This window comes from Phoenix dactylifera, chromosome 17, assembly GCF_051530095.1.
Source record: "Phoenix dactylifera cultivar Ajwa chromosome 17, Ajwa_hap1_PhDact_Kaust_v1.1, whole genome shotgun sequence".
Classification (NCBI taxonomy): Eukaryota; Viridiplantae; Streptophyta; class Magnoliopsida; order Arecales; family Arecaceae; genus Phoenix; species Phoenix dactylifera.
The window spans coordinates 4,649,617-4,668,985 of NC_143206.1; the positions used below are offsets into that span (position 1 = coordinate 4,649,617).

Sequence of the window (19,369 nt, forward strand, 5' to 3'; positions counted from 1 at the left end):
CTTTCTATTGCGTTGTTTTTGATTGCTTCTGTCTTTGGTGGAGTGATCTTGAAGGTGATCTTTGGATGTCGGCGGTTGTTTTCTTTTTCATTTGGGTTTTCGCGTTGGTTCATGTGTTCTTGGTCGGTTTCTTGATGTTCCTGGGGTCTTTGGAAGATTAGGGTTTGGATTTTAGTGCTTTATGGTATTGTTTTTGGTTCTACGGGAGTTTGTATGCTGTAACCTGTAGTCCATTTATAGCTTTTGGTCGACCCTTTTTTACCCATGGATTCGGTGATTTCTGGACCCAGTTTGTAGGTCTTAGTTTTTCTGGTTTTATTTGCTGATTTTATAGCTTAACAGTTTCTTTGTTGGTTGATTGATGCTTTTCCGAAGGGCTTATTTTATTGTGGATTTAGTTTTCTTAGGAAACGAATGAATTTTAGCTTTATGGCTGAATCATTTATTAGTTGTTTCTCCTTTTCTTTTCTCAATTTAATTGATTGGCTTCTTTAACTATGAAAAATATCGTCTCTTTTTTTTTATTGCTCGAAATTTTTAGTTGTTATTTTCATCTTTTTGTCATCTTTTTTAGATTACTTCTTGGAGAATTCGAGCAACTTAAAGAGCATAACAATGTCTGTTTCCATCATTGCAGCTATGGCAGCAAATACTGCTGCCAATAATAATGCATCTTTGACTGTGGACTCCAACTCAAGGCCAAATGCCAGGAGAAGAACAGTGGTAGTTGTGGAGAAGAAATCAAGTGCTGATATGCTTACTGAAGGAGGAGTTAATGGGGTTAGCAAGGATAAGATGATTGTTAATGGGAAGGATCTAAGCCATACAATCAGGGGAGAATCTCTGCTTGACAGATCAAAAGACTTGTCGCAGTTGAAGAAAGAATTGATTGCTTCCTCCACCATTTCACCACGGCGTAAGAAAGCTATTCTGAAGCCACAGAAGCTGAAGTGGCAAACTGTTCTTAGCATTCTCACCAAGAATTTCATGCTTCTAGCAGTTCTTTTATGGCTGGGGCAGACAGTTTGGAGATGGACTGATAGTATTCGAGACAATACTAACTCACCATTTTCTGCTTTGGATTATGATGGTCGGATCTCTGAAGTTCAGGCATCTTTAAAGAAAACAGCAAAGATGTTGCAGGTTCAGGTAGAAGCTGTAGATCAAAAAATCAGAAATGAGATTGGGATTGTGACTAGTGAACTTAGAAAGCAAATTGAAGAACAAGGGGCACTGTTGGAGGAGGAATTGAAGAAGTTGGAAGTTAGGAGTGATAGTTTAGACAAGTCTCTGACTGAATTTAAGGACACGGGTCTCCTTTCAAAGGAAGAATTTAGAAGATTTTGGAATGAGCTGAAGAGCACTAAAAGGCTAGATGGTAGTGATCATGATGTTAATTTGGACCAAGTTAGGGCTTTTGCTAGAGATCTTGTTAAGAAAGAGATTGAAAAGCATGCAGCTGATGGTCTTGGAAGAGTTGATTATGCTTTAGCTTCTGGTGGGGCCAGGGTGGTCAAGCATTCAGAGCCTTATGGTTTTAGGAAAGTGAACAGTTGGTTTTCTGTTCGAAATGGAGTCCCTGCTAATGCTCATAAAATGTTGGAGCCGAGTTTTGGGGAGCCTGGCCAATGTTTTCCCTTGCAAGGAAGCAGTGGGTTTGTTGAGATTAGGCTTAGAACAGGGATCATACCTGAGGCTGTCACGCTGGAGCATGTCTCTAAGGCAAGTTTTTGCTCCAGTTGTTTTTCTGCTTTTCCTTTACAGCTGTGTAGTTATTTTGAGGTATTTTGGTACTTAAGCATTACTGGTTTCTTTCATGTTAGTTCATATAACACCCATTTTAACTCTTTCTTATATGTTAATCATATAACTATTCATATGGTCTGTTTCTTGAAGTATTTGGGACTTGCATTTTTAGTTGCTTTCTTTTAACTATATCTTGTATACAGTTTCCATTTTAACTATTTCTTGTATGTTAGTCATATAACTATTTCTTTTCTAAGCATGTCTTGCATGTGACTTTATTGATGTAAAGAGGTGAATTTTTGAGGTAGGAAATTTGGAATTTGAAAACAATAATGTGACTTTATTAGGAGATATTAGGAGATGTAAAGAGGTGAATTTTTGAGGTAGGAAATTTGGAATTTGAAAACAATAATATTATGGCATGGGTAAAGTTGGAAATATTGTATCAAATGGTCACTTGTGTTTTGGTCATGGTTTGAAGTTTTGGTCAAAGCTTCTAAATTGCTATAAAAAATATTGGTTTTGGATGTGCAACACTATTGTTGGTTTTAGAGTTCCAGTTGAAACTAACTCTTTTTTTTCCCCTAAGAGTGGGGTGCAAATCTGTTGTTGATGGGAGATTTGTAGGGAAGTTTTGCCATTTCTTCAAATTTGGGAGGGTATTATTTTCCAAAAGTAAATGAACTCTGCCAGTTTTTAAAATAATTGGAAGGCGTATGTTGGAAAGGTACAAATTTATCGATAAAGTTTGTTTTTCTTGATCTTAAATCTTGGAATTTAGATTGTCAAATGGTAGATGGTCATCCAGTACTCAATGATATAGCAGAACCCCAATGTGTAACATACTTTTTATCTTCAATGTTTAAGAACCAGCTACAGCCCTTTTTTTTTTTTTGGTGTCTTTTTGTTCCATAATAAATTGCGTTCTCAATATGGAGATGTTCTTGCTCAATCTTAAGGGACTTATGTGAGTAAAAATCTTAATTGGTTAGTATTAGTTTAGAACTTGTGTTGGTTAAGATTTATGTTTTTATGAGCTTTTTAGTTATTGTTCTATTATTTTCTCTAAATTTAAATTGCTTTCGGTATTGTAACTGCATTTTTTTTGGGTATCATAATTGTTGGGTCAAGTACTGGTGGCATAAATTCTCCTCCAAGACCTCTCCCCCCCCCCCCCCCCCCCCCCCCAAACAACAAAAAAAAAAGGAAAAAAAAAGGGTACCATATGCATGTCTATCCATGTGTCCTTCGAGACATGGCTATTAAGCATTAAAATTTGCAAGCCATGATCTTGTCAACTGTAAAGTTTTATAATGGAATAGAGGTTTGGAGATATGTTACTAGAGTAGATGGATCTGTCAGGCTTGTCATGAGTATGGATGTGAGGAACACAAACAGGTTTTTTAGAGAAAAGTGCCGTGATGAGTATTTTCTACATGCATTTCTTAATTTAGTATGGTTCTCCATTGTTATTGCTAGCTCGAGAACTACATAGGTTGTTAGGGAGGGTGAGTTATGGAGCCATCTTTTTGAGGAACTGAGTTGGCAGGGAAAATATATGGTGGGTCTTTTTTCTTCTTTGGCCTGGGCAGTCAGAAGGAGGACTGGAAAGAGTGGAGCTTGTTATGTTGTTCAAGGAAAGAACATCATTGGTGGAAAGGTTGATGTAGAATTGGGCAAAATGATGAGAAATAATTGAATCCACGACTCTGGGCAGATCCGTTGCCCCAGAAGCTATTTTACTAATAAATGAAAGAGAAAATATTTGAAGTTTCTTCTCAGACAGCCAAATTTTGAGGTAGAAGAATGTAATACCCCTTGAAGGAATTGGACTTTTTATGATCCAAAACATCACAACTCAAATTAATTAGTTTTGCAGTACGATCCAGTAAGTGGGTCCTGAAGAACTCTCTTTTAATTGAATTAAAGGTTTCTTAAATTTGGTAATGAATCAGGTTGAAAGCATCTTATACATGAGTGATATGGCTGTGTTTGGCGTTGCTTCTGGAAGCACTTCCTTAATTTTTTTTTTATTGAGTTGCACCTTTTCATATATTTGGCATTTGGTGACCACATAATGCAGCAGCATTGTATTTTTGCAGTCACGTGTAAGTGTAATCACAAATGGCTTTGATCAAATCTGCAGCTACCTAACCTTGAACAACCTATGTTGGATTTGGGTTCAATATTTGGGCTCAAAACCAAGTTATTTACTTATTTTGACCAATGTTTTCGGGTAATATTGAGTCAAATCTAGTTTTTGGAGAGCTTCCAATCCATTTTACTAGGCTTAACTGCAAGTTGACTAAAGATTAAGGTTCAGGCCTTTCATCCAACCCAGGGATCTAGATATTGGGTTAATTGCCTTTAATTTGGTTGACATTATTGAATTTAGGTCTACCCAACAAAAATGCCTTTGATTGAAATGAAGAAAGAATGAGTATTTAACCTTTCATTGGGTGGAATCATCACCAAACAAACATGAAACATATTATCATAAGCATATGCTTGAACTTGGTTTCCCTAGCTTCTCCTAAAAGCCACTTTGTATTTTGTGCTTTTTTAGAAAGGGATTTTTTAATGCAATGCTAAACATGTTTGTAGAATATATGTATTATTGGAAGTTTGAAATTGTTCTTTCGAAAATCTTAAGGTAAAAGATTTAGTAATCAAATTTTAGTTTGACATGGAGAAAATATGCTCATATAATAGATTGTAGTGGTGGAATTAAAAGCAGCTTTCTCCAATAAGGATTGTTTTTGTTGTTCACATGCGCCATCGCCGGTCGATCTCATATATGCATGCTTTGTGTTCATGTTCTGCACCCTGTATTTTATACCATACAACACTTGCTTTTATTGCATTGAATTGCTTTTCTATGGGTGCCCATCCTTAAGTGGTATTGTAGCAGTTAGGTTCTTTTCCCTCTTTCTCTAGCAATGCAGCTTGTGGAATGTAAGTTTGAGAAAACATGACAAACAAAATATGAATACAAATAATTGAATATTGTTAAATAGAATCAATATAAAAAATAATGAATAGATATTGTTAAGTGAACTATAAGGAAGAAACACAAGACATATAATATTGTAGTAAATCAACTAAAAATAAAAATGTTTTAAGTAGGACATATTTTAAAAATATATATATAAAAACATTAAAACATGAAACCAAAAAGTGAAAGAAATTGAAAAATATAAAAATATATTATAAAAAATGAAATAAAAAAATAAAACCAAAAATTCCAAGTAGAAAACTAAAGAAAAGAACAAACAACAAATAAAGAGATAACGAACTCTTGGTGGGGATTTGGATTGAACTGGTAATCTTTTTAGTTAGAGTGGGAAGAAGGGGAAAAAGGGTTGCATTAGCGGGCGCTCTCGTGCACGCTCATGCATGAGAGAGAGAGAGATGGGGGAATCCGCCTGAAGTGGGCAGATTGGAGTCTCCAATGGCCAATAGTTGAAATTTAGATTCTTAAATTATGGGGAGAACAATTTTATTGAATTTTTAGTAAGTTGAAAAAGAGTTTATTAATTTAAAATACTAAAAATTCAACAAAAAAATAAAAAGAAATAATACTAGTGTTTGCAAAATATGTTCTAAAATATGTAAAGTTTCTGTTAAAAATAATTGCTAGAATAGGATATGCAGAAAAGGACTAAAATAAAAAGGGATATGTTTTGGCCCAGAAAGCTATAATTAATTAGTATTATAAGAATATGGAGTCAATATCAAATTCCTTAATTAAATTAATTATTCGTTGATTCATGCTGTTTTCCTATACTAAGAGGGGAACCTAACTTTGAGTTTCACAGTCTTGCATGTGGAGTCTTGGGTATTGTATAAAAAAAAATATTGATGTATGAAATATTCCTAGAACATTTCTAATGTTCAAGACCATCTCTTTTTTAGATAGTATGGATAACTACATGCTTTTTGCACATCTTTTTTGCCTTTTCCTAGTTGTAAATTGTGTTGCTTAACCTCCTTGTCTGTTAAGCTATATTTTCCTTTGGGCCCTGTCTTTACTTGCTTAATGTGAACTGTAGTACTTTCTAAGTCTAGAAGATTCTAAATTGCCCCTTGAGTCCATGAGCTAAAATGATGACCTGTTAGGTTGGTTGCTAATTGCCGATTGACCTTTTAGATTTCATGGGAGGCCCCTCTGTTGTCTTTTGCTGTTTTGGATAGGAATTCAGCATTAATTCTTAGTCACTTCATGTTTGTTGGTCATAAAAATCTGCTCACTCCTTCCATTTGGTCTCTTGATGTTTTCCCTCATCCCCAGATAGGAAAAAGTTTGGAGGATGAGTTAATGATCAGCTTATGTGGTTAATTATCATTACAGCATATGTGCATCAGATGCACAGTTTTCCTTGAATGCTTTTGTAGAGAGCAGCTTTGATGCTCATATTTGGTCTTCAATTTCAGTTAATTAAACATAGTATTCTTTATAGGGACCTCCCTTCCATGGACTAGAGGCTACTATGTCTTTGACTGGTTCGAAATGGTGAATATTAGTTCCCATTAAGCTGGAATTAAATGACATTATAGAAATTCGAGAGTAAATTTAAAACATTCTCAATTTTCTTATGCAATGTAATAGGGTTCTCCCACCTTCAGCTGCCTCTTTAGCCAAGCCCATACTCAATTTGAAATCTGAATTTGCAAGTCCTTGCAGTTTAGCTTTAGGGCTCTTTTATATACGTGTAATGCATGTTTGAATGGGTGTCATTCATGTTGTTCCCACGTTGTCTTCAATTTTTTTTTGGTAAATTCATCATATCAATGGATTAACCATGTTCAGATTGATATTTCCCACTTATTGATGTTCTCCATGTTTGTGCTTGTTGCCTTGATCATTTCCTTAATCATGCTTGCATTTGTGTGTGCTGATTGTCAGATTCGATCGTCTTTCTTATATGTGAATAGAATGGTGATATTCACTTCCTGGGCCTGAGTCAAGAGCAGATGCAAAAAAATTTGATCATGTAGGAAGCTCTATGTAGGTAATACCAATATTATAGAAAAACATATTCCGACCTTGATTTTCACTTTTTGAAGATCATGTGATATACCACTTAAAGAAAATGACAGAAAAAATTAACATTTTTGTTTTGTTATTAAACTAAAGGTGTAGGATTAAGATTGTGGAACAGGTACTTGAAGTAAAGGATTCTAACTATTACTCTTATTGCTTGGTTTCATAGAAGTGGACTTGGTAGTTATTTAAGTCATGTAAGTGGTTTATTTTGAGTGTTTGAGTGTACGGAAATCAACTAATTGGTGTTATTTGTTTAATCAGTTTAAGTTCCTGAGGTGCATCCTTGTTGTTGAAAATGATTGTGTTCGAACTTTGTTGCTATGTTAGATCTGACTAGTACAGGGTTTGGGTAGGAAAAATAACTTGGACCCTGTCTGGTTTTTCAAACAGGTTTTATTTTATGTCAATAGTGTTACCTGTTCACTCCAAATATTCAGTTTTTGACATGTTGTCTGCTTGGATACTTGGGGCACTCCTTGACACTCTCCTTGACACCAGATACAATCAAATCATGATGGCATTATCATTACATCTGTACTTCTACATTTCTCTATGAAAGTTAACTTGTCTAACATCACAATCAGCCATCAGTTTATTAAATTTTATGAACTTAAGGAGCATGAGCCTAGCTCATTGTTCATCATATAAGCACATCAATACATATTTTATAAATATAAGATGTAGATGCGTCTGTGTGACTAAAGTTTAGAAGATTTGCATGTTGGATTTTTTTTTTTCGTGGGACACTTGGACATTTGACTCCTATCACGCGTCAAAGTAATATTGGACCCTGATCCAACACATGGATTTAAAAGATTGCTGGGTTGGACCGGGCCTGATTGGGTTAGGCATATTTTGCTTGCTGGTCTACCTGACAGTTTGCAGGCCTACTCACATTTTATGTATACTGCTTTGTACTGCATATGGTAATGTGTATAGGTTAGATGTGCATCCATGATCATGAAATGGACATAGATTGTAATTATAGCACTTGATCTTACAACATTCTTCATTTTCTAGGTAAATAAAATATTCTTTATTAGAAAACATCTTTTTAAGGAGGTATTGGCTTGAGAGAGGTTCCAGATTTAAATGGTATTGATATCTGTGGGATTCTTTTAATGGCATCTGATGGAATCTTGCTGTACAAAAACCAAATCTTAATAAATTTAATCACCCTGTGCGCTCTTTTGGTGCTTTTAACTTGTCATACTTATAAAAGATATATTTCAGAATAGGTTGACTAATTTTAGTCTCATAGGAAGTTTACTTTTTAGTTCCTGTATCAGTTCTTATTTTTTAGTGGAACATCTTCAACTGCCCCCTCCCATCCTCTCTTTTTTTTATTCATCCCCCTCAGATGGAGTCTTAAGACACACTATTGTTCCCTTCAGTTTCTTCAGTTATGTCGCATCTGATCTATTGCCCTTTATTTCTTACAACGAAAATGGTAGGGCAACCTCAAAGTTCACATCTCACCATTGATCATGATGATTTTGTAATTTGTATGCGCTCTCATATGTTGATGAGCATGAATTGCAGTATTCAACCATAGAATTAAACAGTAGATCTTTTTGGTTGATTCAGTTAACCTGTACATCATGCTATAATTGTCAAATTCACATTATTATTCATTTATGTTCTAATTATATTTCTGAACATTACCTTTTATTTGACAACTAGTCCAAGGATAGTAAGAGGCTTCTCTGATTTAGCTTATTATATCATTATCAGAGTTATATCCTGAAATATATGTGTATATATATATACACACACACATATATATGTATAAAAATGTATGTATATGTATGTATATATGTGTGTGTGTATATATATATGCGTATATATACATGTATATATAAATATATATTTAGCTTATTATATTACTATCAGAGTTATATCATGGAATATATGTGTGTGTGTGTATGTATATATATGCGTATATATACGTGTATATATACATATCTATATATATATGTATACACATATATACATATATAGATATACATACACATATATATGCGTGTGTGTATGTATATCTATATATGTAAACATACATATAAAGTGGTATCAAAGCCACGTGGTGCTTTTTACGGAGGTAAGTAGTGGTATCTAGTTCTGTGGCGAAGAGGAAGGCTAGGTGCTCTAAGGCATGTGGAGCAGTAGTGAGTCTCGTGTTGTGCCCGTTTAAGTTGAGAGGGTGTGTTAAGGGCTTTTAGAGATTGTGACTGAGCATTGTCCAGAGTATCAAGAAAGAATCGGAACCATGTCTACATTCATGAAGTCCCTCACAAAGAGGCATGTTAGGACTGACAACTATAAGAAACCCGTATTATTAGGACCATGCCTGTAAAAAACTTCCAGTCTATATGTTTTGAAGCATTAAAAAAGTGTATAGAAAACTGCAAAATACCAAAAATACCTGTAAAAGAAATATATTATCAGGGTAGCTTCCTGTCTAAAGCTAGCTATTATATTAAGACTATAGAGAGAACCCTATCTATAGACGCAACTCAAAAGACAATCCAACTTCTGAGATCAAAAGATCTAAACGAGGTCCGATCTCAGTCAAAATACAACTACCTTCACATAGGATTGGTGCAGGTAGCAGTAAGACACCTCTAACCAGAAAAGGTCTTAATACAGCCATCCTTCGATGCCTAAGAGATTGTAAAAATCTAAAGTTTTCTGACTCTCTCCTAGGTCTTATAGAAGCCAACCTAATCGAAGGACCGGTCTTCTTTAATACCTTCCCTGACTTCTCATTATCTGTAGGTCACAACCATGATGACTATTAGCCCTGGTTCTAGGAGAGCCACTCCTAAGGGGCTAACAACACTATTCATGGCTAATCCTAAAAATAATTACATCATGCCAAAGTGGCTTAAGTGGGAAAAAATCACTCTTTTTGAGAAATGGACGTTAACCCAAGCGGTAGACCCAAAGAAGGCTTAGAAAACTGAGGCCAAAAAAATAATTAAAATGCCAGACAGTGACGTAGAAATATACTTCTCGTCCAGGAGAGTAGAGGTGAGAGTATGGAAAGGGAGGGAGAGTGGCGGATTGTGGAGTGAAGTGGAGATCGGAGAGATTGAGTGGATAGGTGGAGAGTGGATGTGAGTGGGAGAGAGTGGAAGATATTAGGGGAGAATATGAGTGGAAGGGTGAGTGGAAGTGGAAGAGGAAGAGAGAGTGGTTGAGTAGGAGAGAGGGATCGAGGAGTGAGGGTGGAAGCTGCTGATGCCCTGGCTAGTTGCCCATATCGACTTTTATAAATGAGGAGCTCTTGCAGACTTAAGCTTTGTTGGAGTTTGGGACTTAATTCATTCTAAAGTTCAGAGGGTACTTCAGTTTTTTACTGCAGACATCGTGATTTGGAGAATTTTTTCTATACATATTCTGACCTTGATGGAATCTCACTGTAGGCGTCACTTTAGTTTTTTTTACTATGGACATCATGATTTGGAGGGAATTTTTACTGTAGGCATCACTACAGTTTTTTACTGAAGTCGTCTTCTATTCTTGGATAGTTGTGTCGATTTCATCATGCAATCTACTATTTTTTTAGCTAATTCTTTTAATCTCTTAGCCTTAGCTTATATTTAGAAAAAAATTTCTTGTCGGATAAATCGACAATTCTTCGTCTTCTTGCTTGAAAGGGTGAATAGTATGTCACCCTCAGTAGTGAAGAAGATTATCCTGATAGGCTGTGTTCTTCATTTGGTGCTATGGCTGTTGCAGGGCTCTGGTAGTACATGTCTCCATATATTGCATAAAAAGGTTGAGGGGATTCCTTAATCATCTTGAGCATAGTCTTGTATATCTCAATTTGATGATCTTTCTTAGATAGATAAGGATTATGAGTCTTTAGATCCTGACTTACTCGCAATTCTATTTGATATAGATTGTGGATTCTGATGGGTTTTTCTCCAGCTTGTACCCCTGAATAATCAGTTGCTCGTTGAACTGTTTCCATCTTTTAACATAAGTCTTTCGGGTGAAGAATGGTGGAAATTAATCATTTTTTATGTTGAATTCCCATCTGAGTATCCATGGTAATCCAGTCTTAGCACAAAATCTCATGAGGTTGAATTCATTAACAGTAGAATACATTTTGGCTACTGCTTCCTTTATTTTGTCTGAAAGCATATCTGGAGTAGCTCTGAACTTTAACCATTAGTTTTGTAGAACCAAATGGGTAGGAGATTGATATGGATCTAGAATTTCATGAACCACGAGTGTTTGAATTCAAAATTTTGAACGTAGAAGACATTTATCCATGCATCCTGATAATCCCTGTAATTGAAGGGTTCGGTCCCATGATTGTTTTTTACCATTGTTTTGGTGGAGTTTGGGTTAAGGAAAGGATCCTAGCCTTTTAAAGAATAGATCTTCATTATAGAAAGTTTAGAAAAGGCATATTCACCATGACCTTTATAGGTATCATGAATGTAAGCACTTTTGGTTTGAGAGAGAAGAGCTTCATAATAAGCTTGACTCTTGTTCCCTGCTTTAGGGATGTAGAGCTTTCCTTCTGGCAAATATTTTAAGAGATCTTTAATAGTAGAGTTTAAGTCATGTAATTCCAAAGGGAGGAGTTTTTCTTCGGCTTTGGAAATGTATGGACAGGGGGAGTCCTTGATAAGTGGTGTAGATGGTGATGAAGGGGTTTTTGGGCTTTGAGATTGAGATGGCTCAGGCGAGAGGTTTGCTTGGGTGGTGATTTCTTTGGAGAGCTTCTCTCTTTTTGACTTCTCTCAATCAAGAAATAGTAGAGTTAGTTTTCATGTGAGTAAATTTAAAGGAGTAATTTTAAAATTTTGCTTGGAGGCTAACTTTTTGACATTTCTCTGTCAAGAAATAGTAGTTAGTTTCTGTGTGAGTAAATTTAAAGGAGTAATTTTAAAATTTTGCTTGGAGGCTAAAATAGGTTTACTAACCTCCCTTTTCATAGATAACCTTAAAACCTCACATGGTTGTGTTGCCTTGTGAATAGTATCTTTAGTTTTCTTGTTTAGAATTCTTCGAGACTTTATCCAATAACCTATCTTGGTTATTGAGGACCTTTGGGATTTTCTTACCATTTCACAACACTGATCTGTCCATGCTGAAGAATTCTTCCCCGAGCCATCTGTTAAGATTTTCCTATCTTTAGTTTCGTCAAGAAACTAATCAGAAAATTGAGTAACAATTTGATCACAGTTAAATCGTATCACTTTATGAGAGATTGAGATGATTCCAATGCTGGTCATCCATTTATGTCATGATGAATATTTTATTCATAATCTTTTGAAATTTAGAGGGTGCATTTTTTTTAATCTAAAGGGTATTACGTCCATTCATAATGTCCAAAAGGAGTGGTCAATGCCATTTTGTAACGGTCTTCCTCTTTTATCTGGATCCGCCAAAATCCCAATTTTATATCAAACTTAGAGTATATTTGAGAACCTTTGATCCTTCTTTTTGGGTCTTGTTTGTTAGGAATCAAATATCTTATCCATTGCAATAATTTGTTTAGAGGCTTATAGTTGATTACTAGCTTAGGGACTCCTCTTTTCTTGTCAGCCGCATTTTCAACATAGAATTCAGCACAGCTCCATAGGGAGGAGCTTTGCCTAATTTGTTTCTTCTTGAGTAAAGTTTGGATTTCTTCTTTGCATATTTCCAAAAGTCTTTTGTTCATTTACATAGGCCTGGCCTTGGCGGAACCCTTTCGTTCATTAAACTCGGGGACATAAGGTAGGCTTGATGCTTTTTCCAATACGAAAAGGTTAAGGGTAGCTCAGCACAAATGCTTTCTTTAAACTGATTTTCCGAAGCTTTTACCTTTTCTTGAAACTTAAGATTAGATAGGCCTTTAGCCAACCTAGCAATCTATATCTTGTATGGTACTTCATTAACAAACCTTTTTTTATACTCAATCGCTTCTTTTAGCTAATTGAGGAAAGATTCTTCAAGTTTTGTACAAAATTCGAATAGTACCCATTTATCTTCAATTTGAGTTGTGATAACCGTTTCTATGATGGTAAATGATTTGGTTAGGGATAAAAAGAGGATTCTTAATATAACTTGTTGTCTTAGGTTTTTAACTATTAAGACTGAAGTCTTTACTAGCTATAAATTATTTAACTATTATTAAGAATGAAGGTCTTTCCTTAGACATTCTTGTCTATATTGGAAACGCCTGTATTAGGACTTCATGCTTACTAGTTAAAAACCTAAGATAAGGAGTTATCTTATCTAATTAGACCTTTTACTGTCACAGAAAAGGGCATCACAACCCAAATTGAAGGTAAATAGATAACGTTCGAATTTTGTACTAAACCCAAGGAAGCCTTTCTCAATCAGCTAAAAGAGGTGATTGAGTATAAAGAAAGGTTCTTTAATAAAACTATCATATGATATATTGAATGCTAGGATGGATAAAATTCTGCCTAATCCTACGTTCCAAAGAAAGGTGAAATCTTTAGAAAATTAGTTTAAAGAAAATATCTGTGCTGAGCTAACCTCAGCCTTTTGGTATTGGAAAAAGCACCAACTCTACCTTATATCATTGAGTTCAATGAACAAAAAATTTCCACTAAGGCTAGGTCTATACAAATGAACAAAAGGCTTTTGGAAATATGCAAAGAAGAAATCCAATCTTTGCTTGAGAAAAAATTGACCAGGAAATGCTCCTCTTTCTAGAGTTGTGCTTCACTTTATGTTGAAAATGCGACTGAAAAGAAAAGAAGAGCCCCTAGGCTAGTAATTAACTATAAGTCTCTAAACAAAGTATTATAATGGAGAAGATATCCGATTCCTAATAAACAAGATCTAACAAGGAGGATCCGAGGATCTCGAATATACGCTAAGTTTGATATAAAATCTGAATTCTGGCAAATTCAGATAAAGGAAGAAGACCAAGACAAAACGGCCTTCACCATCCCTTTTGGATATAACGAATGGAATGTAATGCTCTTTAGACTAAAAATTGCACCCTCTAAGTTTCAAAAGATCATGAATGAAATTTTCCTTCCCTATACTGATTTTGTCATAGTATATATCGATGACGTACTAATCTTTTCAAGAAATATAAACCAACATTGGAAACACCTTAACATTTTCCATAAAATAATAATAAGAATTGGATTAGCTGTTTGTGCAAGAAAAATAAAGCTATTTCAAATAGAAATACAATTTTTAGGGTTCAAAATTAGGTATGACCAAATTGCTCTGATGAATAGAGTTATAAAATTTGCGGACAAATTTCCTGATTAAATTAAAGATAAAAAACAATTACAGAGATTTTTAGGATGCCTTAATAATGTATCAGACTTCTGTGAATCTCATGCAAAGGATAAAAAAATCTTAAATGACGAATTGAAGAAGAATCCTCCAGCATGGACTGAGCATCACACAAAAGTAGTAAGACAAATAAAGAAGGTAAAATGCCTTCCCTACCTGAACATAGTTCCCCAAGATGTATTCAAAATTGTTGAAACAAGTGCATCTGACCATAGATATGGAGGTATATTGAAACAGAAAATAAATGAAAAGGAATACTTGGTAAGGTTTACTTCTGGCACTTGGAATAATACTCAAAAGAATTATTCGACTATTAAAAAGGAAATACTTGCCATTGTCAAAATTATTTCTAAATTTCAGGGAGATCTATTAAACCAATAATTTTTCCTGCTCATTGACTGTAAAGCAGCAAAAGATGTTGAAAATTTAGTTTCTAAATAAATCTTTGCTAGATGGCAAGCAACACTTTCAAATTTTGATTTTACCATTGAATATATAAAAGGGGAAACAAATTGTCTTCCTGATTTTCTTTCTCATGAATTTTTACTGGGAAATGGAAAACAAGAAGGTGCTCATCAATCCATCATTTCAAAAACCAAACCATCAACCATAGGGAAAACTATCCCGAGAAGAAACTAAGAAGAAAACCTTCTTGGCTGAAACTCGGCAAATATCTCTATTATTTAACCTAGGAGTCTCTTTGGAAACCTATTCCATCATAAGTGGAATATGGGAAACTCATATCCTAAATAAGAAGAAAGATTTTAGAAGGGCTATGATAGCCTTTGTCCATCATTTAGCAGAAAAGGAAGAAACACTAAGAACCATCAAAGAGCAAATTAAATGGTTTGGCGAACAATCATTGAGGCAAATCAATCTCTATGGTCTATGTAACCTAACAGAGATGCCCTCAACGGTCAAGTTCAAAAGGCTGGACTCTTGGGAAAAGGCCCAAGAAGTTCTAAACAAAGAACTTCAGGATATTATTCATGACCTGGCAACACAGCCTCATGAAATCAAAAAAACTGTTCAGGGAACTAAAAATATTCCTAATGAATGACCTAAGCTTCTCCAAATTGGCCTTTCACTCCCTAAACACCTTCACCAATGATAATGAAATCAGAGCAATGAATAAGGAGCTTGTCAGGCTGATTTCGGTGGATTGCTTCGCCACTCTTAAAATGTTCCCTGCTGTAGTATCTGCTCTATTATATGAAGTCAAGAGAGAAGACTTTTAAAAGGTAGAAATTTATAGCAGGATGGAAGAAAGAGAAATAGCAGAAGTTATTCACCCATTTCAAATTTACCATATTGGACATATTGGACTCTTCGGCCATGATGAAGACATGCCAAATGGTAATAAGGGAGGAAGAAGGCCTTCTAGAAGGATTTGATCTTAGAAAATACAAGATCTCCTGATATATAGAAGTATACAACAAAGCAAAAGAATTTGAGCATTAGAGGTGTTGGTCAGACAGAAGGATTTGGGCAACCACTGAACTAGCAGCAAACATGCAGGTTGAAGAAAGCTCAGGGGAGCCTTTGCTGAACATCAATAATTCCCTAGAAGAAGTTCAATATGAGCTACTTGTCCAAGAGAGCATCAAGGAATGCCTTGCCCAAGCAGACAATTACCTCGAAGATCGCCTCTATGCCCAGAACCATCTTGACTGTATTAACTATTAGCAATATGTTAGACAACCTTCGAAGCTAGACAACTTGAGGAAAGAAAGCTACCAACAGGAAGAGACAACTCTGCAAATTCCAACAAAGAATATCAGCACTGCAAGACCAAAACAGAAAATGACTTCAGTAAAGGCAAGATGAAGCCACCCGAAGTAACACTGAAGATCAGATGTGACGACAGCAAGATTTTTTTGAAATGTCTATAGTAAAAAACTGAAGTGACATTTACAGAGATTTCCTCCAAACCATGATGCCCATGATAAAAAAACGGAAGTGACATCTACAGTGAGATTCCCTCCAGATCATGATGTCCATTGTAAAAGATTGAAGTGACGTCCACAGTGAGATCCCTCTAGACTTCAAAATGGTTCAAGTCCCGAACTTCAACGAAGCTTAAGTCCACAGGAGCTCCTCGTCTATAAAAGGCGAAGAAGGTAACCGGCCTAGGCATCCGCTGCTTTCACCTTGACTCCAGAATCTCTCTCTCCTTCATCCACTCATCCTTCTACTCATACACTATCCTTTCCACAACTCCTTGCCAACTCTCTCTCATCCCCTCATCAGCACTCCACCCAATCTCTCCTACTCTCCAGTGTTCTCTCTCCCAATCTCTTCCACTGTCCATTCTCATCCACACTCCATCTCTCCACTCAACCTTTCATCTCTCCACTCCACAACCTACTACTCTCTCTCCCTCCATACTCTCCCACCTCTACTTTTCTGAACCGTCATCTATTATTAGAGTGTTCTTCTCCTCTATTAGTGTACATTCAAGCGTAAGGAAGATCTGCAAAAACTTTGTAGCCATCGTTTCTACTTTAATATTAAGTATTTGCAGTTTCTATTTTATGCTTATCTCCATATTTACTATTTTCCTCTTCTATTAAGCCGGAATACGGAGCTAGAGCAAGGTACTGTAGCAAAACATTGTAACAATACTGTAGCAATGGAATTGTAGCAGCACTTAGCAAGCATAGTAGTGCTGTAACACGGCAAATTGCCTCTAATAGTATTACGTTTGGATTGAACTGTAACTCTCAGTTAATTCATCTATCAGATTGGATTGTAACACACAGTTAATCTATCTAAGATAATTATTTGTAGACTAGTTTTATGTTTTTTTTTGTTTTGACCGTTATTAATATGTTTTCTCTGTTTGTCTGTAATTAATACATTTGCTTAAGTTTGTAGTTAGTAACTAGTTTCCTGATAGACAAGCGATGAGGTATATACTATGCCTGCAACTAAGATATACCAATTCGCTCAAACCCAGGAAACTAGCTACTAACTACAAACTTAAGCAAATGTATTAATTACAGGCAAACAGAGCAAACATACTAATAACAGTCAAATATAAAACAAGCATAGAACTACTCTACAAATTATTATCTTAAATAGAATAACTGTGTTACAGTCTAATCCAAATGTAATACTATTTGAGCAAAATACTTCTCTTTTAAGTTTGAGCTAAAGGATGGAATTGAACATTTTATTTTCAAAATCATGTTTCCACGAAATGGAATATGTCAATTACTGCAGTTAACCTTTGGCTTGACATTTGGCAGTAGGTGTAGTAATTAGTATTACTCAAACTCTTTCTTTAGTTATATCAATTATTTATTGTCAGTTTTTTCCATCTCAGTTCTATCAAAGTGCAGATGTTAACCACATCATCATTCTTCAAACCATCACTGATGCCTCTATCTTGGTATATGTGCAGAGCGTGGCTTATGACAGGTCCAGTGCCCCCAAGGATTGTCGGGTCTCTGCATGGTTTGAATCACCTGATGGTGACCCATCCAGCCATGCCAAGATGTATCTCTTGAGTGAGTTCTCTTATGACCTTGACAAGAGCAATGCACAGACCTTTAATGTAGAGGCAGCCGACTTGGGTGTGGTCAACATGGTGCGGCTGGACTTCACCTCCAACCATGGGAATTCAGCTTTAACGTGCATTTATCGCTTCAGGATGCATGGCTACGAGCCGAACTCCTCAGCAGCTATGGCTTTGCAGGCCTGATAGAGAGTTGCAGTGTTCTTATATGTTGTGCACTGAACCTCAGCTTCTATACCCTCATCAGTTCCTGGCTGTATTGCTCATCCTAACATCCCCTTCCTCTCCTGCTTCTTCAATGGGGACTGTAAATCTTTTAATTATTTGTTGCTCCAATCATTTCTATTACACTTAATAGGAAGGTATTGAATGGTGCCATTTATGCCCAGCACCAACACCTAAACAATCTTCAGTTCCTTGATACCTTTTGCAATCATTTGATCCCTGAGTCCAGGTATTTCTGGACCTTTAAAGAATGTGATAAATTAGCCGTTGAGAGTATGGGAACTGAGAGGAGTGGGGGTGTCTTTATTAACATTCTCGAGCAGGAATTTGCGGGGGCTCCAAGCTGGCACCACGGCTTACCTAATTCCAAATGGGACGTTGTTGGAATACCGTGCATTTTCGTGCCGGTGGTCTTGCAAAGCAACATATTTAAAAACCAGGCGAATGATTTCTCTTATGTTCAAAGAATTTGCATCGTAAGCGTATAACATATTATTAACGGCAAATAACATTCTGCTATGTCAGAAGTTTAAAAAGACGTACAGTGGACAAGCGTCACAATCGAACATCAGTTATCTCTTTTCTTAGTAAAGCAGGATTTGCCTATGGTATAATGAGTGTGGACGCATCTAGAAACATGAGGTACGCTTTATCCCTAACATCCTGTGGGCAGTTGCTAGAGGAGTGATACGCCATGTGCCAAGCCACCTAGTCTGCCCTCTTTGAATATTTGAGATGCTTTAATACAGGTCGTTCTCTGGGAGATATGCCAAACATCAAAAGAGCTGTGGGCGAACATCTTAGTATGGTTGGGGCAGTTTGTTGATCTAGTTGATCACTGTTCGAGAATCATCCTCAATCCATATCAAGGCCGTATGTAACTGCAATGTAGCATACACTAACCTCTCCAAAACTGTAATAAGTTCGGCCATAGGGAGGGGTGCAAATGTGTTGGGTTAGACTGGGTCATGAGTGACCCGATTCGCCTCGATCTGGTTTATTGTTCGCATCCTAATGTTGGACCCATATCCAACCTAATAAAAGATCAGATTGGGACAGGTCAAGTCTACGGCTAAAATTTTGATCCAACGGATCATTTGGATCGGGTCCGGTCCATGTATAATCTAGTTCCAACCCAAAAAGTTCGGGTCCGGGTTAGGTTTGAGTCCGATCCAGGACACATATGTATAGTTCTAAAGTGAAAGTTTAAATTTGGATACAAGAAAATCCTAGCTTTATCATGAGATATGAATATCTTTTGGAAGCATATTATGACATATTTAGTATGAATATCCCCTATAGATTATATGAATTATTATGTTTAAAGATATTTAATAGAATATCAAATGAGTCACAATATCAATCTACAATTTAAAAGTTAAGCTTCTCATTTGATGATATAACTCAGCTATCTAGTTTGCTGCAACATCCCCTATATCATGCGAATAAAATCAAATTAAGAAGCTTGGATTGGTGGGATGATGATACCATATATTTCAAACCAATAACTTTTTGATGGATGCTACCATTATATGGGGCTAATC

General features: G+C 35.9%; 1 protein-coding gene across 1 annotated transcript; it reads left to right on the top strand.

Annotated features, from left to right (window-relative positions):
- Positions 1 to 600: 600 nt before the first annotated feature.
- LOC103718099 (SUN domain-containing protein 2-like) lies at positions 601 to 18,006 on the top strand. Its single transcript, XM_089928041.1, has 2 exons — positions 601 to 1,722; positions 17,487 to 18,006. Exons 1-2 carry the CDS (start codon positions 616 to 618, stop codon positions 17,784 to 17,786), a joined length of 1,407 nt encoding a protein of 468 aa, XP_089784167.1. The 5' UTR covers positions 601 to 615; the 3' UTR covers positions 17,787 to 18,006.
- Positions 18,007 to 19,369: the final 1,363 nt, after the last annotated feature.